Below are 26,431 nucleotides of genomic sequence, written 5' to 3'. Positions count from 1 at the left end.
ACCTTTGCCCAGGGGTCCTCACAGCTTCCGCGTCTTCCAGATGAGCAGACAGGCTCCAGCTTGATCAGGGGCAGGAGCCGCCTCCAGGAGGGAGATCTCTGTAGGAGCTGGGTTCTGGTGGGTGGGAGAATTGGGGAGCATCCTCCTGACCAGCTCTCCCCTACCCAGGCTCCATCTTCTTGTCCCAGTGGGAGCAGATTTTTTACATCCTGGCGACCTTCCACCTTATTCGGCACCTCCTCCTCGTTTTCCTCCTGGTCTTCTTGGACTATGCCATCTTCTGGGTCCTGGACCTGGCCCGGTACCAGCTGCAGGGGGAGATCGTGGCCCGCAGTGAGCGCCTGAACCTCCTTAGTTTCCTCAGTCCTGGGGGATTGCCTGAATGTCCCCATGTCACTCATACTTACCAGCCCCTGACATTGCCACTCTTCCAGCTCTATCCTCTGCCTGGTAACCCCTGTGCCCATTTCAAGATTATACCATAACAGAATAGCTAAAAACACAAGCTCTAAAGTCAGACTGGCCTGGGTTCAAATCTCAGTAGTGTCCTTTACCAGATGGTGACCTTGAGCAACCTTGCTGAACCTCTCAGACCTTCAGTTTCCTCATCTGAACCATGGCACAATCATGGTAGCAACCTCTCTGGGTGGCTCTAAGGAGTAAATGAGACCACATGTGCTAAGTGGCTGGTGGACCTTTGATTGAGTGTGTGCCACAAACCACAGAATAGAATTAATCTAATCCTGTGTACCAGAGGCCCAACAGAAAAAGTTAAAAAAAAAATACCCAGAACATGGGACTTCTCTGGTGGCACAGTGGTTGAGAGTCCGCCTGCCAATGCAGAGGACATGAGTTCAAGCCCTGGTCCGAAAAGATCCATATGCCGCGGAGCAACTAAGCCTGTGCACCACAACTACTGAGCCAGCACTCTAGAGCCCACGAGCCACAACTACTGAGCCCACGTGCCACAACTACTGGAGCCCGCATGCCTAGAGCCTGTGCTCCACAACAAAGGGAAGCCACCTCAATGAGAAGCCCGCACACCGCAATGAAGAGTAGCCCCTGCTCGCCCCAACTAGAGAAAGCCTGCACGCAGCAACAAAGACCCAATGCAGCCAAAAATAAATTAAAAAAAAACAAAACCCAAAACAATCCATAAAACACTTAGTTCAGTACCCGCTACACAGTCACTGCTTAGCAAATGCTTCATTTTTTTTAAATTTAAATTTAAATTTTATTGAAGTATAGTTGACTTACAATGTTGTGTTAATTTCTGCTGTACAGAAAAGTGATTCAGTTATACATAATATATATATTCTTTTTCCTATTCTTTTCCATTATGGTTTATCACAGGATATTGAATATAGTTCCCAGTGCTATACAGTAGGACCTTGTTTATCCATTCTACATATAATAGTTTGCATCTGCTAATCCCAAACTCCCAATCCTTTCCTCCCCCAGGCAAATGCTTTAAAATAAATGCTTCTGGGTGGTCACGGAGTCAGGGGATGGACTCACTGACCATTAAGATCATTTCAAATCTGGTAGCCTGGGAAGGCAGACCAGGCACCAGTGCCAGCCAGCTCTGGACCATGGAGCCAGTCCCAGGTGCCAAGGGCTGATGTTAGGCCCCAGGGCACCATGAGGGTGCCTAGGGCGTCCAAGGCCCCTGGCTGAGGGCCTGGGGGCCATCTCTATGCCCTGCACTGTCCACTCTCCACCCTCCAGAAAGTATGGCCTTTCCGGCATGGTGGAGTGGGCAGCTGCCAAGAGCATCCCTCACACAGTGTCTTGGTGCCAGGCCCTGTGCTAATATCCATAACTGTGGAAGGCACCGGCTCTACTGGGAAGATTTACCGCGACCTGGTGTCCGCATTTGATGTCCTGCAGCAAGGCAACATCACCATCTTGTCCCAGCGCTGCCTCCTGCGTCCCTCGGAGCCCAACACCACTGGTTACATAGTCATCGGTATCCACACCCCTGAGGGCACTGGGGGAATAGACACCATTCAGGGAAGGAGGCGCAGACTGCTGAGGGTGAGCGTGGCTGGCACCTCGTGCCCTCCGACAGTGGCTTACTGTGTCTTCTGTGCCCCCAGGTGTCATGTATGGCCTGTGCTTCTTCATCACTTTGTTTGGCAACTATGTCAGTCGCCTGCGGCGGGTCATCTGTGCCTCCTACTACCCATCCCGGGAGCAGGTGAGGGGTCCGTGGCCAGTTCCTGCCCCCCTCCCCAGGCTGCTAAGATCATGGCTGTCTGTCTTGGTTTGGGGGAGTTAAGAGGCCTTCAGCAGCCCAGCTCTCTCTCCTCTGGTTGAACCCCAAAGCAAATGATCTGGACTGCAGATGGCAGAACTGGTGCCTCTTGGGGCAGGGCTTTCTGAGACAAAGCTTGCCTCCAAAGTTTTGCTAAAACCCTAGGGGGACAGGAGCCATGTTAACATGTTGAGGTGTGAATGGAAACTCACCATTTGTTTACTCATTTATGACCCACTCACTGAGCATCTACCGTATGCCAGTTACCGTGCTGGCCTCAAGGATGCCAAGGTGAACCAGACACAGTCTTGAGGCAGGCCGGACAGGCTTTTATTTATTTGTTTATTTATTTATTTATTTATTTATTTATGGCTGTGTTGAGTCTTCGTTTCTGTGCGAGGGCTTTCTCTAGTTGTGGCAAGTGGGGGCCACTCTTCATCGCGGTGCGCGGGCCTCTCACTATCGCGGCCTCTCTTGTTGCAGAGCACAGGCTCCAGATGCGCAGGCTCAGTAATTGTGGCTCACGGGCCTAGTTGCTCTGCGGCATGTGGGATCCTCCCAGACCAGGGCTCGAACCCGTGTCCCCTGCATTGGCAGGCAGATTCTCAACCACTGCGCCACCAGGGAAGCCCCCGGACAGGCTTTTAACAAGATGTTACAATGAAAAAAGTGTTTTTATTAAGGAATGAATAAAGTGTTATGGAAACCCAGAGGAGGGAATGGGTGAATCCATCTAGGGAAGTCTCAAAGTCTTCCCCCAGGAAGGGGCATTGAGCCAAGCCTAGAGGGATTCATAGGAGTTGGACAGAAGGCAAAGGTAGGGAGTGAGGTGGGAGCAGAGGGCATTCCACGTAGAAGAAACAGGATCAAGGGCACCCCATCCTTGACCTCCCCTCCAGCAGGAGAGGATCTCCTACCTCTACAATGTACTTCTGAGCCGCCGAACCAAGCTTTTGGCTGCCCTGCACCGATCAGTGAGGAGACGGGCAGCTGACCAGGGCCACATGAGTGTCCTCCAGGTGCTGGCCAGGCGGTGAGCCCACTGTCCTTCCTTATATGAAGTGGGATGAGAGGGGGTAGAAAAAGAGCCAGAGGTCAGAATGGATCACTGTCCTTCTTAGGTGTCCAGAGGTTTGTTTGAAGAGGGTGCTCACTGCATGGCATTCATGCATGAATGGATTGAGGATGAGAATTCTTAGGGGTGGGGAGTGAAAGGAGGAGGAGGACAGGAAGCAGAGATGTTGTTGCTATAGTCAGAGGGATGGAGGTTAGCCTGCAGGAAGCACTACCCTTGGTTTGGAGGGTGGTGCTAGAGAAGACAAGGGTTAGCTACGCTGGCTGGGCTGGCCTGCTTTTTCTAAAAAATTAATTAATTTTAAAATTGAAATATAGTCGATTTACAATGTTGTGTTAATTTCTGCTGTATAGCAAAGTGATTCAGCCACACACACACATAAACTCTTTTTTTTATATATATTCTTTTCCTTTATGGTTTATCACAGGATATTGAACATAGTTCCCTGTGCTATACAGTAGGACCTTGTTGTTTATCCATTCTATATATAATAGTTTGCATCTGCTAACCCCAAACTCCCACTCCATCCCTCCCTCACCCCCCTCCCCTTTGGCAACCACATGTCTCTGAGTCTGTTTCTGTTTCATAAAAGTTCATTTGTGTCATATTTTAGATATCATGTATAAGCCATATCACATAGTATTTCTCTTTCTGACTTACTTCACTTAGTATGATAATATCTAGGTCCATCCATGTTGCTGCAAATGGCATTATTTCATTCTCTTTTATGGCTGAGTAGTATTCCATTGTATATATGTACCACATCTTCTTTATCCATTCATCTGTCCTTGGACATTTAGGTTGTTTCCATGTCTTGGCTATTGTGAATAGTGCTGCTATGAACATAGAGGTGTATTATCTTTTTAATTAATTTATTTATTTTTGGCTACGTTGGGTTTTCGTTGCTGCACACGGGCTTTCTCTAGTTGCGGCGAGTGGGGGCTACTCTTTGTTGCAGTGTGTGGGCTTCTCGCTGTGGTGGCTTCTCTTGTTGTGGAGCAGGGGCTCTAGGCGCGCAGGCTTCAGTAGTTGTGGCTCGCGGGCTCTAGAGCACAGTCTCAGTAGTTGTGACACACCAGCTTAGTCGCTCCATGGCATGTGGGATCTTCCCAGACCAGGGCTCGAACCCGTGTCCCCTGCATTGGCAGGCAGATTCTTAACCACTGCACCACCAGGGAAGTCCCAGGGGTGTATGTATCTTTTCGAATTACATTTTTGTCTGGATATATTGGGCTGGCCTGCTTAGTGTCTGGGACCCCTCTCCTCAGGTGCTCCTGCCTGGCTCCGTTTATCAGCCACTCTAGGCAGCAGCAGACCTACTGCCTGGGCTGCGGGCAGCCCCAGGATGAGGGGGACACAGAGAATTCGGTGTCCTGCAGTACCCCAGGCTGCCGAGGTGAGACGCCTGGGGAGTATGCCTCTCCCTTCTGGGACTCACCACATTTGCATATGACAATCAGCTGTTGTCCTTCTTTTATGGACTTCTGTACCTCACCTTTTGTACCCCTCCCTTCATTACTATGCATGTCCTCATTTACACAGAGCCCTCAGGTAGCTCATTTTCTCTGTGAGCCTTAATCCTCCGGTGCAAATAGAATTTATATGCAAGTGGCGTTGCAGCAACTCCCCAGTGTGCACCGCTTGATGAGGATGGTCCTCCCAAGGGTGGGGTCGGGGAGGCAAGGGCTGAAAGCTGGGGAGCACAGTGGTTGGGGGGGTACAAGTTTACCTCCTTTCCCCCCGGCCTCCTCCAGGTCTCTTCTGTCTCACCTGCTTCCGCCTCCTGGACAACACCTGCTCCGTGTGTGCATCTCCCCTCTCCTACCAGGGGGAGCTGGACCTGGAGCTGTGAGTCTCCAGCGACATGGGGTGGCCGGAGTCTGTGGGGGCAGTGGGGGGCAGCCACCCCTCCCCCAGGACCTCTGTGGGCTACTGAGATGGGAGGCTTCTCCAGGGACTCCAGTGATGAGGACGGCCCCCGCCTATGGCTGGCGGCAGCTCGCAGAAAGGGTCCTGAGCAGGAGGCGTTACTGCAGCAATGGCTCCAAGAAACCCTGGGCAGGCCCCTCTTATCGGAGTCCAGCTCCGAATTCAGGTGAGCAGAAAGCTGAAGGAGTTGGGGCCTGGGAGGCCTAAGATGTTCTGTCACATTTACCAAGGGCTTCTTGGGTGCTAGAGATGGAGATGGAGATAAAGGGAGGGGAGGGAAGGGAGGCTTGCCCTGGAGGAGCCCACCAAATGGTGGGGGAGAGCGACAGCAAATAGATCAGTGACAAATGCGGAGAGCGCCCCGATCGAGGAGTGAAGCAGGCTCTGGGCAGCACAGAGGACAGAACAACCTGTTTGGGATGGGGGGATATTAATGAAGGCGTCATAGAAGAAGTGAAAAAAGAGGTGGGTTTGGGGGCACTCCGGGGGTTTGTTAGGCTGAGGAGTCGAGGAGAGCATTCCAGGGGGAGGCTTTTGTGTGTGAGTTTGGAGAACGTGAGACACTTAGGAGGTGCGCGGGGGCGTGGGGGCGGGCGGAGCTAAGGGAGACGTGTATGTGTGGCCGGGTGGAGACTGCAGAGCATGCTGGGAGAGGTGGGAGAGGGCCTCACTTTGCCATCGGAAGATCCTCAGTCAGAAAGTGATATAATCATATTTGTCTTTTAGGACAGTAAGCTAAGGAGGCAGAATGGAGGCTGGGCAGGAACAGGGAGACCAGAGAGGAGGCTGTCTTATCTCAGGAAAAGTTGGTGATGGCCTCAGGATTGAGGTGCTGAGAATGACAGGGAGTTTATGCTTGGGACCGGGCGGTGTTAAGGCAAGAGGAGAAACAGGTTCTGCAGAAAGAGGAATGGCCCAGTTCGAGAACTTTGAGGTATCTGTAGGGAATCCAGTGGGAGATGCCCAGGGGACAGTTAGAAAAGGGCAGGGCTCTGGGCCAGAGGTGTCTTTTGGGGGGGTTGTTGACTTAGAGACTGTAAGAGAGAGGATGAGCTAGATCACCCTGGCAGAGGGCAGGGCAGGAGAGGAGGGGACAGGGACAGAACCCTGAGGGGCTCAATCACAAGCCAAGGAGGGGAGAGGCTCACGAACAGAGAGCCAAGCATATCAAACGCTGTGAGATGATCAAGTAGGATGAAGCCTGAAGATTGGCCATTGAATTTGGCGGTTGAGAGATCCTTGGAGTGGCTTATGGGAACATTTCTCATGGTGTGGGGAAGGCCAACACCAGTCTTAATGGGTTGAGGGGGGGTGACTGGTAGAGAAGACTCAGAAACAGAAATGGGGTTCGCGGCTCTGTGTCACTGTTGCAAGAAGTTTGAGAATTCTTTTTCTTTTTAATATAACTGCTGTAGTTAAAAAAAGGAAGCTTGATGGTAGAGGAGGGAGTTAGCTTCATAGAACAAAAGAGTAGCTTGAAGGGAACCTAAAGGATTTTTCTTTATCCAAGTATAGGGAGATTTGAGCATTTCAGAGGTGAAAAAGAGAGCGCTGAAGAGAGAGGGATGCCAGAGAGATGGGATCTAAGGCCAGGTGAACAGGGTGGCCTCAGATAGGAGCGGGCTCACCTGAGGCAGGAGGGGAGAGGGTATGTTCCTCTGAGCAGAGCCGAGCCTGCTCCCGTCTGGTGGCCTTGCTTTTCTCAGGGAGGGTGGGGGGGGGCGGGGGTAGGAGGCAAGCACACCTGCTAAGACAGCAAAGAAGGGGTCTGGGAGTGGAATAAAAGTTTCAAGGAGTGGGTGGTGGAGGCTGAAATATCTGCCTTGGGGACTGCACAAAGGAGCCAGCGGGGGAGGTTAAGAGATTTCCAGGTAGCGTTACAGGCTCAGATGAAGTTGAAAACCATAACGTGTAATGACTGACTCCAGAGTGCTTGGTTATTCGGTTTTTTTCGAGCAAATGTGGTAGCCATGAACAGGATTCCAGGGTTGAAGGTTTTTTCTGGGCAGGTCAGGAGAAGGATAAGATGGGGAGAGAATTGGGATGTCTTTAGTCAAGAGTGTCTGAGATGACTGACTTTGGGGAAGACAAGGCACTGAGACCCCAGGGGGCAGTCCTAGGTCTTTGTCTCGACGGGGGTGTTAGAGCAGAGGCCAGGAGGGACACAGAGAATGGGCCACGCCTGGGAAGAATTCGGGGATAAATGAAGAGAGTGGCCAAGGTTGAGGGTGAGGTCCGAGTGGGAGCAGAGGTGAAGGTCATTATGGCCAAGGAGGTTGAGTACTGAAAGGCGAGTGTTGGAAGAGTCCGCCCACTAGTGAGGAGGCGGCTGGGCCACGCCAACAGCCCAAGTCTGGTACCAGCACCCTGGATGGGTATGGCAGGGTGTCTGCGAGGCCTGGGGAGATGGCCGCAGCCCGGGGGGTGTAGCTGCCATGGCAGCCAGGGGCTTTGCAATACACCACAGGCCTGCCGAGTTTGAGAAAGGCAAGCAACCTTCACTCGGGAGGACTGCAAAAAGAACTTTCCAGCGGTCACATTCCAGGGCGAATGGGGCACTGGAAGTAGTAATGAGTTGAGGGGTTGAAGGGGAAGCAAAGTTTTATTTTTAGAGGTTCCAGAGGGCTCAGTGAAGTTAAAAGCTGGGTCGCCAGAGGGGATAGCTTGAGCCTTGAGGGGCTATTATTCCCAAGGTCACTGCTGGTTCTGCCCTTACTACCCACATGACCTTGGGCAAATCGCTGCCCACTCATCTCTCAGCCTAAAATCAGAAGCTATCTACAGCCATGAGCTCGTTTGCCTTGGGGGGCCTGTGAGAGCAGCAGTGGCTGGTAAATAACAGGAGCCAAATCTGAACAGATGGGGCAGGGGCAGGAGGCAGGAATGCACCTGTGAAAACAGAATGTTGGTGACTGGGCCACCCCTTCCTTTCCTCGCTAGTGACCTGGATGAGGAAAAGGGGCTTTGGAAGAGGAGGCACAGGTAGCAGCGCCCACCTGAGGCCCAGTCTGTTAGCATACCCATGCCCCCTCAGCCCTCCTGACCACCTCAGAAATCCTCTGCCCCCAAAGCAGCCCCTTCTCCGCTTCAGAACCCCCAGTCCCTCTGTCTCTCATTTCCCTCTCCTCCTGATCCCGCCCACCTTCTCCAAAATAAAGAAACCAAAGGTGGACACAAGTGTGAATCTTAAATTATTATTTCTTCCTGTCACTTACACCCGAGGTGGGGGGCAGGGCAAGGGGAGGGGAACAGGAGAGGGGGGATTGCCTCCCCCCCACCCCGTAAGGCACTGAGTGGAGAAGCCGCAAGGGGGGAGGGGGGAGGCCACATTGTCCTCACTCCCTGGGGCTAGGCCCCAGGTCTCCTCAGCCCTGGGCTCTCCCATCACCTGAAATGCTAAGATGAGGCCCAGGGCAACCCGACCTCCCCCTACCCCAATATATTACATCATCACTTTTTAAATAGATACAAGGACTGGTCCCGCTACCCCCTCCCTGTGATCCCCCCCCCACTATTGGGGGTACCTGGGCAGCTGTGCAAATGGGCATGGGGGTGCATGGGGGGGGAGGGAGAGCACCGGGCCCCTGAACCTGCCCCTTTTAAGGAGGGGGAGGAGCCGCCAGGCCAGGGAGGGGAAATAGTGCAAGGCAGAGCCCAGGCAGAATGGGGTCCAGCACCCAGCGAGGAAGGTGGGGAGGAGATACCCCCACCTCCAGCAGAATTGGGTAGTTAAAAATCTGAAACTAGATTTCAACAAGACCAACAGAAAAGGCTATGTACAGACCGGGGGTGGATTCAATCCTAAGGGTAGAGTGAGGGGATTACTCTCCCCGACCCAACAGGAAGCCCGGCTGGCAAGGGTCTGGGGAAAGGATCCCTTTCCCACAGGTCCGCAGCCCACTTTCCTTGCGGCCAAGCAAGAAGCTATTTGCCCCGGCCTTGGCAAGGGGGCGCCGCTCACCAGCTGGGGTGGTGGAAGTTGAGAGAAGACGGCTCGCTGGAAGTGGCCGCCAGGGGCGCTCGCCCGCGCAGGGCACGGCCGCCAGATGGCGCCGGCTCGCCCGTTCTCCGCAAGGCTCCCCCCAACCCCTCACCCTGTCCCACACCCTGCACCGCGCCAGCCCGGGGGCGGCGTGAGTCAGGGGCGGCAGCGGTGTCGGCGGCTCCGGCTTGCACCTGGGCGGGGAGGAGGAGAAGAGGGTAGGCCACCGCCCGGCCCGCCCTGCCCTCTGGCCCCGGGGAGGGAGCGGCGGGAACAAGACATTCCCTGCCCAGCGACTCGGGAGGGGAGGGGAGGGGAGGAGAACCAGCAGCAGCTCCCGTAGTTGGGCGGGGCCCCTCCCGCTGCCCCCAGGGGCGGGCGAACCAATCAGGCCACCCCGCCCCCTTCTCCAGGACCCCATGACTCAGCGCTGGGAGCAGGGCGGAGGGGGACTAGGATGGCTCCTTCCTTACAGGCCCAGTCCCCCAGTCTTTCAAGCTTCTACCTTGCTTTCTCCCACTTACCCTTCCTTTGCCGCCCCCCTTTGCATAATTCACTGCCAGGAAAAGGGAACAGAAACCAGGAAGGAGGGGTCTCGAAAGGGAGGGGCAGTCCTTCACCCCCTTACACAGCCAAAACCCCAAGGGGCATGGGGGCAGGGCAAGGCTTTGGTCCCAAGCCCCCCACCCCCTAGAAACCCGCATAGCCGAAGAGGGACCCCACAAATCAGAAATACATTATTGCTTCTACTCCCCAGGAGCAGCTGGGGACAGGGACCCCACCTTTACAATGGAGCTGTAAATATATACATAATATCGTATGTATCACTCCTTGGGAGAGCACCCCAATCTGGGGAGCCTCTGCCCCAAAACCTTCTCAGCTTGGAACTGGAATGAGAGCTCTGAGGGAAGGGCCCAATTTCCGATGCCAGGGAGGCTCAGTGCCCGGACCCCAGCGCCGTCTCTGCTGCACACTCCCGCTGCTCAGCATGGGCGTCCCGGCCCCGTGCTGCTCCAGCTCGGCCACTCGTCCCTCTTTAAGAGGACTCCATGGCACCTTCAGCCTGAGGTGTGGTGGGTGCCCCCTCCTCCTCATCGTCATCAGGGGGCCCCGGGGTGGAGACTGGGGGCCCAGTAGGGGCTGGCTCCTCCCAGAATCGAGCCAGAGAGAGTCGGAAGTTGTCCAAGTGGCCATTGGAGAGGTCGAGGCCAGCAGGGGTCGGGGTGGCGGCAGAGGGCGGGGGGTAGTGAGGGGGCGCATCGTCCTTGCGGCGCCGCCGGGTGCGCACCTCCAGGCAGTTCTGGCCTTTAAGGTGGCGCTGCAGGTGGTCCTCCTTGGCGAAAGCCTTGTGGCACAGGTGGCACTCATAGGGCCGGTCCCCTGTGTGCAGGTGCATGTGGTTCTTGAGGTCATAGCTGTGCAGGAAGCGGGCTGGGCAGTGCGAGCATGAGTAGGGGCGCTCTCCTGTGTGCTTCCTCATGTGGATCTTCAGCTTGTCATTCCTGGCACAGGCAGGGGGGAGGGGCAAGGAAACCGTTCAGGATGCGATCCCTGGGTCATCCTGGCCAGGTTCCCAGGCCTTGTCCCACTCCCGTCCCCCACCATTTGTTTCCCTATTACTGCCCCAGGAGACCCTTGCTGACTTGCCCGCAGCTTAACTGGGCCCGGCCACCACCCACTCTGCCTCCAGCACAGCCAAATCTTTCATGCCCCAGACCTACCTCCCTTGACTTTCTTTCTCCTGGTCTCCCTATCCAGGTCTCTCTTCTCACCCTGGGCATCACCACTCCATCCCCTCCAGGATCACCTGCCTCCACACCTCGGGTCTCATAATCCCTTTCTCCCTCCCCCTCGGCATGGCCCCTGCTGCACCCCTTCCCCACTGGTGCTCACCGGGTGAAACGGACGCCGCAGACTTCACAGGCGAAGGGCTTCTCACCCGTATGGGTCCTCATGTGGCGTGGCAGTTTGCCAGCCCCGTGGATAATCTTGTGGCAGACCGGGCACTCCTGGGGCATCTGGGAGCGGCGTTTGCGCACTAGCTTGTCCTGGCCATCTAGGCCTGGTGCCAGGGCGTCCTGGTGTAGGGAACTCAGGTAGGCCATCAGGTCAGGATCGATGGCATCCTCATCTGAGCCCAGCTCCTCTGGGGACAGCGGGGGCCCGCCACCCTGCGCCAGCCCATAGGCGGGGGGATATGCCAGCTCCTCCTCTTCTTCCTCACCCTCATAGGCCTCATAGCTCAGGGGCCCCTCATGGGGTGAAGCAGTCCCTGTGGGAGGGCTGTAGCTGTCCCCCAGCCTACTGCCCCCGCTGCTGCTCACTCTGCCTGCCGCCTCCTCCTCCTCCTCGTAGGTCAAGGGATGGGTGGGCACTGTGGGCACTTCAGGCACTAGGTGGTTTGCCCGGGCCCCCTTGGTCTGCAGGAAAGCTTTTCGGGGCTTGCGGCTGCGGCGGGCGACAGGCCGAGGGGGCGGCAGCGGCGGTGGGAGGGGCACCTGTGGAGGGCTGTCTTCACCGTTGGGAACTCCCGAGGCTGAAGCCGTGGCTGTGACGAAGGCCTCCAGGTACTGGCGAGCTCGCTCACAGTCGTCCTCGTCAGGGCTGGGAGCTTCTAGTCCGCTGCCCTGCAGAATCTCCATGCAGGCAGCGATGACACACGGGATCTCCAGCAGCCGCGCAGCCTGGAGCACTGCCGGCATGTTGGCGCTGCTGGTGGTCAGTGTGGCTGTATAGGCAAACTCGAGCAGGGCACCCAGCGCCTCTGGCCCCACAAAGTCCAGCTCACACACGCCGGCCCCTGCTCCCCCGGCAGCCACCCCGCCGCCCCCAGCGCTCAGGACCGCCCCGCCACCGCCCTCAGTGAAGAGCTTCTTGAAGTAGTGGCTGCAGGCAGCCAGCACAGCCCGGTGGGTGCGGTATTCAAGGCCCTGTGTCCGGATGGTGAGGTCACATAGGTGTCCCAGCTGGCGCTGCTCATTGAGGCAGCTCAGGAGCTCACTGCTGTGGTCTGGGAATGGAATCCCGATCAGGTCATCCTCGGGGCTCCCCATCTTCTCCTGCAGAGTCAAGTAGAGAGGGAGGTTAAGAGCGCTCAGCCCTGCAAGGTGGTCCAGGGAAGGAATACATACCAACGTTGGCCAGGTGACTACAGACTACTTAGATGGTCTTCTAAGTACTTTACACCCACTTCATCTTCCACAACCTTCTAGAGTAACAGTTATCATTCATTTCACAGACAGGAACCTGAGGTGCAGACAGGTGAAGCAACTTTCTATGTTAAGTGCAGAACAGGTTCAAAGCCAGGCGATGGGCCCAGAGTCCGTGTTCCTAACCACTGTGCACTGTTCTGCCTCTGTGAGAGCAGGAGCCCTGCCTTTCTGGCCTTTCCTAGAGACCCGTCTGCTTCACCTGCCCCATTCCCCATCCCTTTGGAAGAAGCACTGGACTGGGAGAAAGGATGCCTGGGTTCTGGTTCAGGCTTCATGAAGAACTGGCTGAAGGACTCTGGGTGGCTCTGGCAGCCAGCCTCAGTCATCTGAAAAGTGGGGTAACAGTCTTTGTGATGGAACCTCCTCTCAGCCCAGAGAGAGGCCAGTGAGAGAGTTCAGATTCACATTGCGCCAAGGACTGTTCAAGGCAAGGTCAGGTGCTTTAACTTATGTTATCTCCCTAAAGCATTCGGTGTACAGTAAAACACTATGCAAACCTGAGAGGTGGCTTCCCAGCACCCTCCTCCTCCTCCTTCCCCATCCACTAAAAGTTCATCTCCCCTTCTAGATCCCCCCTTCTAGAGGCCAAAAGGGAAACACAGCTCCCAGCATCCCTCCCCCCACATCCTCCCCTCCCCCATGGGGCCAAGGAGCAGCCACCCTTTGCTGGGGTGTCGCTGGCTGGCGCGGGTGCTTCCTGCCCCGCACCGATAAGCATCGTCCCCGCCCCCTCTCCCACTGCCAATAGGCCAAGTTCCAGTCCCACCCCTCCCCCACTGGGCTACCACCACCACCTCTCCCTCCCCATTCCCATCCAGTCAGGAGAGTCCCCCCTCTCCAGAGGACCATCTTTCACCCTCTATGCTTTCCCCTCCAAGGCAGAGCCACAGAAGGTGCAGAGCTGCCAGCAATCCTGAGGCTGGTGGAGGGGAGGGGAGGGGTAGTAGAGGGAGTCTGGCCTGGAAGTGAGGAGATCTGGTTTAAGTCCTGGCTCTGCTACTATCTTTTTTTTTTTAACCATACCATTAGAATTTATTTATTTATTAGTATTATTTAACATCTTTATAAGTATTCTGCTACTATCTTGCTGAATGACCTTGGGCAAGTCATTTCTCTCTGTGCTTCAATTTCCTCACTGTACAAGGAGGGGGTGGGAATGGAAGCCCCAAGGGCTCAGCCCTTCAGCCCTGACATTTGGTGGGTCTGGAGCAACTGGAGACAGAGTTGGGGCCTGGAAAGAGCTGGGCTCTGGAGTCATCCAGGCTTGAGTTTGAATCCTCAGTCTGCGGCTGATTAGCTCTGTGACCTTAAACAAGTGATTTAATCTCTGGACCTCTTTCCTCATCTCTAATATGGGATCATTCTACCTGACTCCTCGGGCTGTGGTGAAGGTTAAATGAGACCATGGGTGGCACAATGCCTAACACACACAGTAGGGGCTCAATAAATGTTCTGGCCTTGGCAAGGAGAAACAAGGCCTCACCTGGAGGCGGATTCCACTATACAGATGGTCTCTGCTGGGAAACAAGTCTGTCTCCCTCCCTCAAATCACCCCAGGGAGTCAGGTTACTACTAGCTACATGACCTTGGACCAGTCACTTCCTTTCCTGAGGAGGCCTGTTTCCTCATCTGTAAAATTAAATACTGACCTAGATGATCCTTAGGGCAAGTCCCACTGACATTTTGTCAGTGTCTTCTCTGCCACTCCCAACAGCTGCTCAGTCTTGGCCATTGATGGGGAAGATTTGGGGGGGGGGGGTTGGAGGAGTCAAGGGCTACAGGTTTCCTCTTGAGGACACAAGAACTGCATTGTTTCTGCCTGCCTCCCTGTCCCAGCACCAGAACGCCTGCGCGGAAGCCATGAGTGAGCAGCACCCATGTGGCTCATAAGCCACAGCCAGACACCCTTAGATAGCCCACCCCTTCCCACCTTAAGTCCCCAAATCACTTCTCTCCCTGGGGGCCAAGCAGTCTGGGAGCACTCCCAGTTTCCTTTGGTTCTCCTACCTGTACTTTACAAATAGTACAAGAGGCAAATGGCCCCAGGACTTAGAAACAAACAAAACCGGGTGGGCAGCAGCAGTGGCCACTCAAGCAGCAGTGGGCTCCCTCCTGGGCCCAAGCAAATCCTGTCCCTCCTGAGGGGGATGGGTGGGGCTGTCCTCGATGTCCATTGGCCCGGAGCTGGGCACCCGCAGGCACGTGGCTAACCCCGTCCCTCTCCCTCCTTCCCTCCACACCCCACCCATTCCCGCTGCTAAGCCCGCCTCCCTTCTCCCACCCCAGGGCCGTCTCCGAGGCAACTTGGTGTGGCGGGGGCGCTGATTGGCTGACCCCGCTGTCAGGTCACAGGCTCTGGCTGGTTCACGATGCAACTCACTCAGGGCTTGGGCAGGGGTGGGTGTTTAACCCCTTGGGCCTAACCCCGTGGCCACGAGGTACCAATGAAGGAGGGGAGAGGCAGAGGACACACGTGGGAAGGGGAGGTGTTCACATGGTTCTCTAGCTTCTGGGAAACTCCCCTAGCCCTTACCCAGGGCTCTGGCACCCATGCTAACTTAGGTGCCACCTGGAACTAGGCTGGTGCCAACCAGGCCAAGGGGATACTCCTAGCCCCATCATCTGGGAGGGGTTGGTGGGGTGGAGGCCTCCCCCTTCTTTCTGCCAGGGTGGGGCACTGGTGCCAGGATGCCCACCCCACCTTGGGCACCCTTCCCATATCTGTATCCCAGAGGGCCCAGCCCCCCGACGCCCATGAGTGTCCCCACCCAGCCTGGCATGCCCCCTCTTGCTAAGACCTTGTGGGCATGGGCGTGTGTGGTGGCTGGGGGGGGCAGCTGTGCCAGGGAGCCAGGCAAGGTCTGTTTGGTCTGTTTGCCTGGTAGGGGGAAGAACTGGGGGCCCCACCCCATCTCTCCCCCATTTCCCGCCATCCCCCCCCCCCCAGGCTCCCCTCACTGTCAGGCCTGCTAGACCGGCCAGGCCGGTGGGCAGCTCTCTTGAAACTGGGCCCTGAGTCAAGCTTGCCCCATCTTTGGTGGGGGGAAGACTTTGGGGTTAGACAGGTGGGAGGGGGCAAAGGTGGGAGCCCCTATCACCTACCCCTCAGTGCCCAAGGGCACCTGCCAAGGTGTGTCCACCACCAAGAAACCAAAAGGTAGAGGGCACTGGCCCTGGCATGGGAAGGAAAAGGAGGCTGGAACTCTTTCCAGGTGCTGACCTCCGGCAGTGTCCAGTGCAGGGCTGGGGGCACCAGGGCCAACACTGCCGGCTCGAGCCAGCTGAAGAGCTGGGATATGAGGCCCTGAACGGGGCAGCTGAATAAAGCTGGCCCCCCTTCCCCACACCCTGGGGATTAGGGGAGTAAGGCTTAGTGTGGGGGGCAGCAGGCGGAAACAGGATTAGCGACGGAGAAAATAGATATGGGCCTGAGACACAGGCACAGAGAGCCACCCCTCCCCAGGCTTGGAGGCCCCCACCTCTGGGCTCTGCCAGAGAGCCTGAGAGGGACCTGGCCAGTCCTCTCCAGGTATAGCAACCTGGGGTGAGGGAGGATGAGGACCAGGCTGTGACACCTCCTGCCAGGGTGATGGAGAGGCCTGCCACTCTTCCCACCTTGGCCGGCCACCCTTCCCCCTTACTCCTTTCTCCTTTCTGCCCCCCCAACCCCCACCCCAACTCCAGCCTCAGGTTCTCTTCCTGTTTTTTTGGAGCTAAGTTTGCACGAAGCCAGGGCTTTGGCCTGTGGCTGGACCAGGGGGGTGGGGAAATATGACAGCCAGTCCAAAGTCCTCAGGGACCCAGGAATCCTAGTTCCCCAGCTTCTCTCACCCCTTCTTAGGGCCTCTGAGGCCCAAGGGCTGAAACCATCTGGCCTGCCCAGTTGGGAGGTCAGGGTGAGGGGTTGAGGTGAATCCCCCTGAGGATTGGAATGGCTTCGAAGGAGAGGCCTTTGGCCCAGGGATGCCCTAGGCATTTATGGAGCCCCCCCCTCCCCACCCCAGCCCCTCCAAGCTAGTACATGCCTTCCCCATCCCCCATAGGCCGCTTCCCCCTCCTAACCTCACCACCCCCGGCACTCACACTTCCTGGGGGCCGAGGCGGGGAAGAGAGACCGCAAGCCACGAAGGGGGAAGGAGGCAAGGGGAGTTGGCTGCTTCCCGGTGCCGTGGGGGTTAAGCCTCTCCTCCCTCAAAATCCCCAATTCCTGGTGCTTCAGCTCCTGACAGGAGGGAGACCTCAGTGTCCCCCCACATTTTCTTTCCATGACAGCTGCCCTAGTCCACAGCCTCTCGGGCCGCATCAGGGGAAATCTGAGGGAGATAAAAGATGGCGGAGGAAGGAATGGGGGCAACTCCGTCTTCCCCAGCCCTCCCCTCTTGTCCTTTGGGAACAAGGCCCTCTCCACTCTTGGCCCCTTTCCTTGTCCTCTTCCTGTCCCCTTACTGCCTTCTCGGACCCTTGTCTCCCCTCTCCGCAACTCATCCTTTGCTTTCCTTCCTTCAGCCCTTGCGAGGCTCCCGCTTCCTCTGTACCGCGTCTATGTCCCTAGGCCTCTGAGGAATCATCCCTACCTCTCTTTTCTTTTCCCTTTTGGCTCTCTCCCTCAAGCCTCCTCACTTCCTCCATTTCGCCTTGCTCCGAGCATCCCTTCTCTTCTCCCCAGGCAGGCGCAGTGTGGAGAGGGGCAGAGGAATTAAATCAAGATGCCAGGCCTGCCCTCCAAGGCCTGGTCTTGCCATGAGATGGTCACATTTAAGGTACCCACGGCCCCATTTTGGATGAAGCACAGGGCCAAAATTCGGGGGACAGTTGGGGAAGATGGGGGGGGTGGTACAGTGAGAGCGGATGTGGGGTGGGGTGAGGGGGACAGCCTAGGCCTCTCTGCCCGTCAGAATTTCCAGCCCTGGAGCTGCTGGACTTTCCCCAGAGGCTGCCCACCCTAGGCCAGGCAACTGTGCACTTGGACAGACCCTGGTCATCAGGGTTCCCAGCGGGGGTCTGCCGGAGCACTGCCAGATACCCTTAAGGCCTGAGGAGACCACACAGGGTGCCAGGGTCTGCCCTGTGCCCACCCCCTCCCCCCAGCCTAGCGTCTCTGGCTGGGTAACCGAGCCGGCTGGTAACCCCACACCCGCCAAGCCGCCAGCAGAAACCTGAGCCCCCCAGCCCCAGAGGACACCCCGGCCCGATCCCCGGAGCCCGGCTCCCTGCCAGCCTGTCCAACCTCCTGTCCTGGCCCAGCAACCCCTCGGCTCCCGTAGGCCCCTTCTTCTGCTCTCCTGTCCTCCTGGGTCCCCCAGACACAGAAGCTTCTCCAGGCTCCAGCTCCTCAGCCCCTCAATTCCTAAACCGCCCCCTGTGAAGTTCAGACACCCTCTTCCTAGCCTGTTTTTCAGTCCCTCTCTGACCCTTGGCCAATTCTAGGCCTCCAAGCCTCCCCTGGGGCCTGATCTCCCAAGCCAGAGTGTGGCCTACTCACCTGAACGCTGAGGGGCCTTGCCGGCAACTCCTCTTGGCCCCTGGGGGGAGCAGGTTGGGAGGGGTGGGGGAGGGCCGGGCTGGGGGGGAGGTAGGGTGGCTGTTCCCCGCTCCAGCTCCCTCCTTCAAAGGGGCCGCCCACGACTTGGCCCAGCCCCTCCCCCCTACAGCCTTAACCCTCTGGGTGCTGTCCCCCCTCCCCCCAGATGGAGGGAGGGGTTACCAGAGGGCTGGCAGCGTGGGAGAGGGCCTAGAGTCTCTGCCTGTGGTGCCCGAAGCCCCAGCTGTACCCACCCTGGCCCGTCCTTTCTCAGCCCTAAAAGGGGAAAAAGGTGAGCAGTAGGAAAGGTAGGAGCTGGGACAGTCCAGGAGGACAGAGGTGAGGAGGAGCAATGGGAGAGGCTGCTGGAGGTGGGACCAGGAGAAGGAAGAAGGGAGGGGAGGGGACAGGAGGCAGCAGTGGCCAGAAGAGGGAGGAGGGGAACCCTGGACAGTCAGTGCCAGGGGTGACAGGTGCCTAGGTCCCAGCCCCTCAGGGCATATGGTATAATAGGGGAACACAGGGAGGCCCTCCAGACCCCAGTAGGTCCCTCAGCACCCCTGGGAGCTGGCCGAATTCTCCCCTCTCTGTACTGGGCTGGGGCCCTCAGGGGCTGGGCAAGGCAGCACCCCGCCCTCCCCATGCCTCACCCCAAACCCACTCACATACCACAGTTCCTTGCCCGGGCACCAGCCCCTGCCAACCAGGCCAGGGGGCAGCACTTGTGCCAGCCCCCAATGGCCAGGAGGATCAGGGGGACAGAGCTGGCCTGAGGGGGGTGGACAGATGGGGGGAGCTGTGGGCAACGAAAGAGGAAGGAGCCAGGAGGGGGCATCTGCTGGGAAGCGGCTAGCCCCACCCCTTGCGTAAGCTGCTGCCACCCTGGCCGGTTGGGTGGGACCCGCCTGGGCCTGAGGGGTAACTCAGGAGGGCTCTGAGCCCAGAGATGGGTGGGCCACAAAGTTCCACTTAAACAGCTTCTGGGGTCTCTTATTCCTGGAACGAGGCGTGCCCTAGGTCCCCCAGACACTAGGCCATCCCAAGTCCTACTGGGCTGGGAGGGGGCACCACAGAAATGCCCCCTAAAATATCCCCTCCCCTTTCCCCCCAACAGCTGCTGGCTCAATGCCTCTGGCCTGCTGCCCCTCACCAGCTCCCGGCCCGGTTGGCACCTACCCACCAGGATGCTGGCAGTCCTGCCCTCCTCTCCCTCCTACCCCCCTGGCTCCCAGCGCCCCATGCCAACTGTGGGCCTCGGGTGGGGGAGGGTCACCCCTGTGCCTTGGTGCCAGCTAGGCGGGCCCAGGCCCTTAGGTCCTACAGATAAGGCACAAGACCCTGTTCTCAAGCCATCTCCTCAAGAGGCAGCGCACGGGTTAGGGCCTACACAAAGAGAGCCCAGGGGACTATGGACAGCTTGATGAGCAGTTATTGAAGGCTCCACTCCCCAAGGTGGGGGCCAGTGTCTCTCCCTGCCACCAGGCACCGGCCTCCCGGCATTCCCCCTGCCCAAGCATTTGCTTGGGCACCAAAGTCCCTGATATTCCTCAGTGCCCTAGTGCCTGCAGCCTGTGAGGGAGTGGGGTGGGGCTGCTCTCTGCCCTTTGATCCCCATAAAGGGAGGGAACCAGCCTAGAGGGCAGGGGGCAGGGAGGGAGTTCATGGGGCCCCTCCATTTCACCCCTGCCAGGGGCAGCAGGGCAGGGTGTGGGCATCTCTTGGGTGGGGCCCTCAGGTGAGAATGGGTAGCATGTCTCAGCTGGGGGGATGGATGTCAATCATGGGTACATGGTGTCATGTGTGAACAAGATGGTGAGGACAAGGTGGGGGGATGCAGAGGGTCCCCACATTCCAAATCATCCCAGTCCACTTTTAGTCCCATCCAGAAAAATTTCCAGACTTAACCAAATTGAGAAATCAAGGAGGACTACAACTCCCAGTATGCACCACAATTGCTTTGCATGTACCTTGGGAGCTGTAGTTCCCTTGAGAAGCCCAATGCTCTCCTCTTCCCCAGAGCCTTGTTGATGTGGTGGGGAGGGCAGAGCAGAGGACTTGGTTATGAATCTCCAAGGGGACTGTGTTTAGAAGAGGTACAAGGCAGGAGGTCCATGGTAGGGGGAGAGGACCCCTGCTCCCAGGCAAAGGGGGAGGAAAGGAGGAAGGAAGGAGGAGAGGATGTCTGTTGAAAGGGGCATATGGGTGGGGAGGAGTTGGGGGGAGTGGTGGAAACAGGAAGGAAACTGAAGCCAGAGACATGAGGTCGAAAGCAAGGGCCTGGTGGAGCCCCACTCCGAGGCTCAGCAGGGACTGGGAAGGCATTTCCCCCTGCTGGGCCTCGGCACCATTCTGGTGGCCTGGGGAGGCATAAGAGGAATTAGTGATGTCAAGTAACAGTAGACTGGTGTGTTTGTGGGGGTCAGTGACTCCGTTTACCTGCCACCAGCCGTCTTTTGTCTAGGGCACCCTCAACTCCCGGATCTGGCACAGGTATCTGCCGGCTGGAGAGCTCTGAAAGCTGACTAGGTTCTAGGATGCTAGCAGGAAGAGGAAGGGGTTGGGGGAGGTTAGGGCCAGGCCTGATGGGTATGGTGGAGGGAGACATGTATGGGGTTAGGCCCAGGTATGAGGTCAAGGAATTGTGCTGGCAAATGAGGATGCCATCCTCTAGGGCTGAGGCCATGGCAACTGGGAGGCCTCAGTGAAGAGAGGGCTAAGATGCCAAGGAAGGCCACCAGCCTCCCACCCATCCCAGGCTGTGGGACAGAATGAAGAGGGCAGCCCTTCCTAGTGTCCCTGTGGAATTTGCTAAAGGTAGCTTTTCCCCTTGTGCCAGGCAGCCTGTGAACATTAACGGTGGAAACTCAGGGGACCAGGTGGCAGCTGGGTGCCTTTTCTTAGTGGGGGTGGAGGTCAGAAGTGGGCAGAGGCTCTGCTTCCAGGCCACTTTCCCTGGGCTCCCCAAGGTTCTGGGACAGATGCTTATAGGCCCCAGCCAAGATTCTTGCCAAGACCTGGGTCTGGCTGGGTGGTGGGTCATTCTTGCCTCTCCAAGGCCTTTGATGGTGGGCAACAGTAGCTCTTACCCCTTCCCCCCAGTCCCCCAGGCCCGCCTTGGCTCCTGGCCGCCTGTGTGTTGGCAGGACTGGTGGGGGGGGGGGGCGGCGAGGCAACTTCAAACTGTCCGGGCAAAACGTCAAGTTTACTCACGAGTTTACTCAGCAGAAGGAGGGGGAAGAGGCCAGGGCAGGCACACCCCATGCCAGGGTCCTATCCGTCTGCTTGTCCCCACCTTCCTCCCCCACCCTCCTCTTCAGTCCTAGGCCAAAACAGGCATAGGCCCCAAGGCCTGGTGGCAGGGCAGTCTTAACTCTCGGAAGGTCAGGGAACCAAGCAGGCTGGAGGCAGGAAGCCCCAAAGCAGGCCCGGAGGCTTCTATCAGAGGGCAGTGCCCTGCCTGGAGCCCATTCACTACCCGTCTTGGGACCTCGGCCTTAGGCCAGAACTGGGTCTCTTAGCCACCAAGAAGGGGGCAGTACCAGGCTAGGCCTCCTCCATCTGACCAGTCCCCTGGGCAGTGACTTCTGACCCCCCCAGTACTAGGCTGTGCCTCAGGCAGCATGATGCCATCTGGGCAGCCATAGGATCAGGGGCTGTTTCTCTAGGCCTTGACTTGGAATGAGGGGCCAGCACCCTATCTGACCTACTTCCCTTTCCTCCCCACCTGCTTTCATTCTCTGCTTTTCTCCCCCAGCCTTCACTGTCCCCACCCCAGAGGCGCTCCGCCCCCCATGCCCGCTGGGCCCCCTCCCCCACCCTTCCCCAGGGTGCCAAGTGCAAGCACACAAAGGGCCCGATGGTGCATTGTTAGCCCAGCCCCCGCTGCCCGCCGCGCCCTCCCGGGGCAGGCACTAGGCCAAGGAGGAGCTGGGGGCCCTGGGTGCCAGGGGGCACCATGGGGAAGGGGGAAGAGGTCAGCACCTGTCTCCCAGTCCCTGGGGTCCATGTCAGCCAGAGCTGAGCAGTGATGAGAGTGCCCCATTAGAGCAGGTCTCTCTCCTTGACACCTGAGCTTAGTGGGCACTGCCTTCTTTCTTCCCCAGAGCCCCCTTCGGGTGGTATTAACCCCTTCCTGACCCCTGTGCTAAGGTTGGGGGGTGTGGTACCCAAGGGAGGGGACAGTGTCTGGGGGTGCCAGCAGGCTGTGTGGTGCCCACAGCAACCATGTAACAGAGGCACGCTGGGGGAGCCGGGGTCCCGGGGGCCAGGGACAGGAGGCACTGACAGAGATTTCTTCTTGTTTCATCAGCTGCTCCAGGGGGAGCCCCCTGCCCTTCTCCCCAGTCACCACTAAGGAGGAACACTAAGTGTTACCCAAACTCAGTCACAAATATGTCCCTCTCCAGCCCAGCACAACACTCCATATGCCCACTCTCCCCTCCCAACCTGATGCCCACTCCATGCCAGCTCTCCCAGCAGTGCCAGGAGGGTACAGGGGTGGCCAAACCAGCTGGTGTGTGTGTGTGTGGGGGAGCAGGAGGCAACCCCATAATCATCCAGGTCTCACCCCCCTACACACATGCAACCTCAGGAAACAGAGTTCCCATCCTGATTTAACCCCTCACCGCCCAATCTGGCTCCCCCTGCCCCTTGATAAACTGTCTCCCTCCTCCAGGAATAAGTTGGGGGCAGGCGGAATAGCTGCGCTGACTCATTCCCATTCTCAGCTGCAGCTAAGGGTCTCCAAGGCACTCGGGTGGGGGTCAATTCAAGAACGCCCTCGACCTGGCCCGGAAGCCAGGACAGCCTGCTGGTCTCCCCCTCTCCCCAGCACCCACTTCCGGTGTCCCAAACTAGGTCAGCAGCGCTCGTTTCCTGTGGGTCAGCTAGCACCCGCGCCTCTGCCCCTCCCCTGCTCCGGACCCAGGCTCCCCGCCCCCCGCCCCCCAGGGCGCCCCGAGGTCTCACCACGTCTCAGCCGCCCTTTGATACGTGGGGGTTGTGCGGGGCGGGGGGCAGGGGACCCGCCCTCTCTCCAAACACCAGCAGGGCCGGGGCGCCTGGGCAGGCACGTGTCCGGGCACAACCCGCTGCCCACGCCGCCCCCCCACTCCCGGCCCCCCCTCGCTCTGGCCGGGACACGTCGCTCTCTTACTTGGGGTGGGGTGGGAGGAGAGAGAGAAAGCTAGAAATTGAAAGCAGCGCCCCCCACCCCTTTGAATGGCAGCCCTCTGCCAGCGGCGCTCAGAGTAGGTTCTACAACAACACAGTAGCGACCCCCACTCCGGGTAGGGGCAGGTGCGCCGGCGCCTGTGGGGGGACGGGTAGTAGGTAGAATTCTTCCCAGTCGCCCACCCTCGCTCTTGGGCTCTGGGGGCCGGAGCTGGCTTTGAAAAGGTGGCGGCGGTACTGGAGCCTGAACGAAGAGAGTGGGATTGAGGGGAGGAGGAGAGAGGGGTCGTTCTATGTCGCTCGGAGGTTGTCGCTGAGTCCCACTACCGGCGAGAGAGCGCGACTCTGGAAGCGCAAGAAACCGAATAGTCCAGCCGGTAACTTTCCCCCAAGCCGCGGCTCCTCCTGTGCTCCCCCCACCCCCCATGCAACTGGCCCGGGTCCAACCCACCGCGCCAGGGGGCGCGGAGTTGGGGGGGGGAGCGTTGTCCTAGTTAGAATCCGTCAGCGTTTCCATTCCCTCAACTCGGACGGGTCGGGGGTCTCCCCCTAAAGTCACGAAGGAGACTGGGGGAGCGCTCAGCGCCGCCTCACCCTCTCTCCATCCCGGAGCCGCCAGTCTGTCTGATCCCAGAAGTGCAGAGAAAGTTTCTGGGGACCCTCCGCCCTGGGTTGGGGGCGGCTGTAGTTCCTTCTCTACCTTTCCTCCCAGTTAAAATCAATTCCCAAGACCCGGAGTGTTGGGAAGGCACGGGGAAGGGGAGTGGTGGGAATCTGGTCTGCGTGCGTGTGTGTGTGTGGGGGGAACCCACTTACAGGACGGACGAAGGACACTGCAGCAGTCTCGAGTATGGGGGGCCTCTAGCCAGGAGACAAAAGTGGGGTACACTCACCTCTCTGCCTTTGGGTCCTCTGGCTGGAGCTGCTGAGGCTCCGGGTGTGGGGAGAGGCGCGTCCCCCGCCAGGCCCGGGGGCTTGGGGCCCTGCTCCGGTCCTGGTCAGAAGGCCGCGGTCAGTGGCTCGCCGCTCTCTGCTGGGGGGCTCCTCCTCCGCAGCCCTCTGCCTCCTCCTGCCGCCCGCCCCCCCCTCGGCCGCTGAGAACCGTACATTCACCTGGCTCCCACCCGCCCCCCCCTCAGGGCCCGCCTCACCTGTCCTGCTGTCTCACCTGTCCTCCTGCTTGCTTTCCCCCCATCCCTCCCCCCGCCCCCTGCCACCCCCCAAACTCCCCCTCCCAACCCTTAGCAACACCCTCTGTCACTTCCTGGTTTTTCACCCGCCCCCCCAGGCCCCCCTCCCTCCGCCCAATAAGGACATAAACTTCAACCCCTTGGTCCAGCCAGTCTCTGCAGGGCGCAGATGGATCCCTCCCTCCTTTTTCGCTCTCTTATTCCAAGCTCTTACTTTGCTCTCCGAGCTTTTCCCACCCTCCTCTTTTCCCTCCTTCTTTCCTTCTCTCTCTCTTTCTCCCTTCACCTGCCGCGGTCCCTTTCCTCCTCCTCCTCCTCCTCCTCCTCTCCCTCTCTCTCTCTCTCTCTCTCTCTCTCTCTTTCTCTAGCCCCTATCTCTCCCAGTCCACCTTAACTCGAGCTCCGCCCCCGACCCCCATCCAGCCCTCCGCCGCTACTCTGTCCCGCCCCCTGCACTCCACCTCTCGGCCCGCCCATTGGCCTGAACACCCGCCCATCCCAAGTGGGTCCCGCCTTGCGTTCGGCCAGGGAGGGGGCGGAGCCGAGGGGCTGGCCCGAAACCTGGAGGAGGGGAAGAGGAGGGGGCAGTGTCCGCAGCGGCCGGGGAACCGAGCACCCCCATCAAGGGCTCCCACTCCTACAAGAGGGGCTTCCGTAGGGTCAGCACCTCGGGAGGGAAGGGTATGAGGAGGTTAAAGATACACTAGGTGGGGGCGAGGCGGGGACTTAGGGGATTGAGGGAGGGGGTCCCGTGAGGGGCTATAATCAGGTCAGGGCCCCTGGAGGTAGGGGGAGGGGAGCCACCCGGCCATCAACTCCAGCTCCTACGCCCCACCCCACCCCTTGGAGGCGGGGGAATTGAGGCTGCGGGCACCCTGCGTCCCTCCCCACGCGTGACGGCGCCTCGCGGGGAGGGAACGGCGCCCTGGGCAAGCAGCCTCTGCGCTCCAGCCGGTGCCCGATGCGGCCTTGGCATTGTCGGAGGGGAGGGGCCAGGTCCGTGAAGGGGGAGGGGGAGGAACGCTCACGCTCCTGCTCCCCGCCTCCATCCCGCTGTTCCCTAAGTGGAGAAACTGAGTCTCCGTGAAGGAGGGACCTCTGGACTTGGATTCGCTCAGAGACCTGGGAGGCGAGAGGGGACTGAGTGTTTTACGATGTGTATGTGGATTTGGGGAGGGATCAGGATACGTACTTCAGTGCCCCCCAACTGAGGAAGGTAGCCTGTTTGGGACGCTTCCAACTGGGCCTGCGGCGCTACGTACCCCGAAGAGCCCCTCCCACTAGTGTAAAACTGATTCAAATCCGGCTCCGGTGGGCCAGGTTCCGCTCCCCGAGGCCGTCAGGGCCGAACCGGGTCGAACTTGCTTTCTCCAACCCCAGCCCCCTCCGCAGAGGGCCTCCCTCCCTTTCCAGCAGGTGGCTCCGCGGGACACCAGCTCAACCTGTTGGACCACAATAGGCGGCGCCAGGGGGGCCCTGGCCCTCACCCGGGCTGACCCGGGATCCCCGAGCAGGGGGAGGGGCGGAGTCCCGGTCCCTCCCTCTCTCTCCCTCCGGCCGTGACTCAGCCTCGGGGCCGCTGCCCTGCTCCCCAGCCAGGGGCGGAAAGTGTGAGGCGCCCCTGAGGGCCCAGGCCAAACCAAACAGCCCCCCACCCTAGACATTATCTCACTGTAGATTTAGGGGGGCTCTAGGAAGGAGGGGGTAGCAGTAGCAGGCATGGGGCTCTCCCGCTCGGGTAATCCGCTCCAGGTTTTCCTATCGTCCCTGTCCCTCTTGGGTCCCGAGGCTGGTCACTGCTCCGGGTTTTCTTCTCGGCCCCGCCGGACAGATTCTGGTTCGCGAGCGCCCGAAGCCGGCGGGGTCCAGGCCAGGGTTTTTCCCTCCCTTCCCCAGCTCGGGGTCGCGCTAGCCTGGAGAAGGGCCGTGCCAGGGGCAAGACGGCAGTGCCAGAAGCACAAGTGAAATTGAGAGGGGGCTGCTTCGGGGTGGAGAGGGCATGGCCGAGGAAAAGGAGGGCGGGAAAGTGGCTCGGGGAGGGTAGAGCCAGGGCCTCTAGAGGCAGTAGAAGGGAGGGCGCCTTGGCATCAGCC

At 58.7% G+C, this 26,431-nt stretch overlaps 2 protein-coding genes across 5 annotated transcripts; one reads left to right on the top strand and one right to left on the bottom strand.

The window, feature by feature from the left end:
* Positions 1–168: 168 nt before the first annotated feature.
* DCST2 (DC-STAMP domain containing 2) lies at positions 169–9,969 on the top strand (the record flags this gene model as incomplete). Its single annotated transcript, XM_082409356.1, is given in 9 exon segments — positions 169–333; positions 1,802–1,969; positions 2,100–2,200; positions 3,160–3,290; positions 4,601–4,728; positions 5,087–5,180; positions 5,287–5,427; positions 8,202–8,244; positions 8,248–9,969. Coding segments are annotated over 9 exon segments (1,028 nt in total), but the record flags the coding sequence as incomplete, so codon positions are not given.
* Positions 8,440–24,357, bottom strand: ZBTB7B (zinc finger and BTB domain containing 7B). Of its 4 annotated transcripts, none has more exons than XM_082409347.1 (4): positions 24,300–24,357; positions 24,042–24,142; positions 11,137–12,302; positions 8,440–10,745 (listed from the first exon to the last, which is right to left on the bottom strand). In XM_082409347.1, the coding sequence occupies exons 3-4, from the start codon at positions 12,294–12,296 to the stop codon at positions 10,280–10,282; spliced, it is 1,626 nt and encodes a 541-aa protein (XP_082265473.1). In that variant the 5' UTR covers positions 12,297–12,302; positions 24,042–24,142; positions 24,300–24,357; the 3' UTR covers positions 8,440–10,279. The 4 variants fall into 4 exon arrangements, with proteins under 4 accessions (XP_082265473.1, XP_082265476.1, XP_082265475.1 ...); XM_082409350.1 differs by having other exon boundaries at positions 24,317–24,336; XM_082409349.1 differs by lacking the exon at positions 24,042–24,142 and having other exon boundaries at positions 24,300–24,328.
* Between the last annotated feature and the right edge of the window lie 2,074 nt (positions 24,358–26,431).

The sequence above is a fragment of the Balaenoptera borealis genome (genome assembly GCF_965194805.1).
Source record: "Balaenoptera borealis genome assembly, contig: HAP1_SCAFFOLD_1848, whole genome shotgun sequence".
Taxonomy (NCBI): Eukaryota; Metazoa; Chordata; class Mammalia; order Artiodactyla; family Balaenopteridae; genus Balaenoptera; species Balaenoptera borealis.
This window is presented reverse-complemented; position numbering and strand designations above follow the sequence as displayed.

What these genes read in the sequence shown, in the direction of transcription:
- ZBTB7B (XM_082409347.1), bottom strand. Translation starts at nt 12,296, where the DNA reads ATGGGGAGCCCCGAGGATGACCTGATCGGGATTCCATTCCCAGACCAC. An exon ending in TGCGGCGTCCGTTTCACCCG is followed by an intron (nt 10,746 to 11,136) that starts GTGAGCACCAGT and finishes TGCCTGTGCCAG; the next exon opens with GAATGACAAGCTGAAGATCC.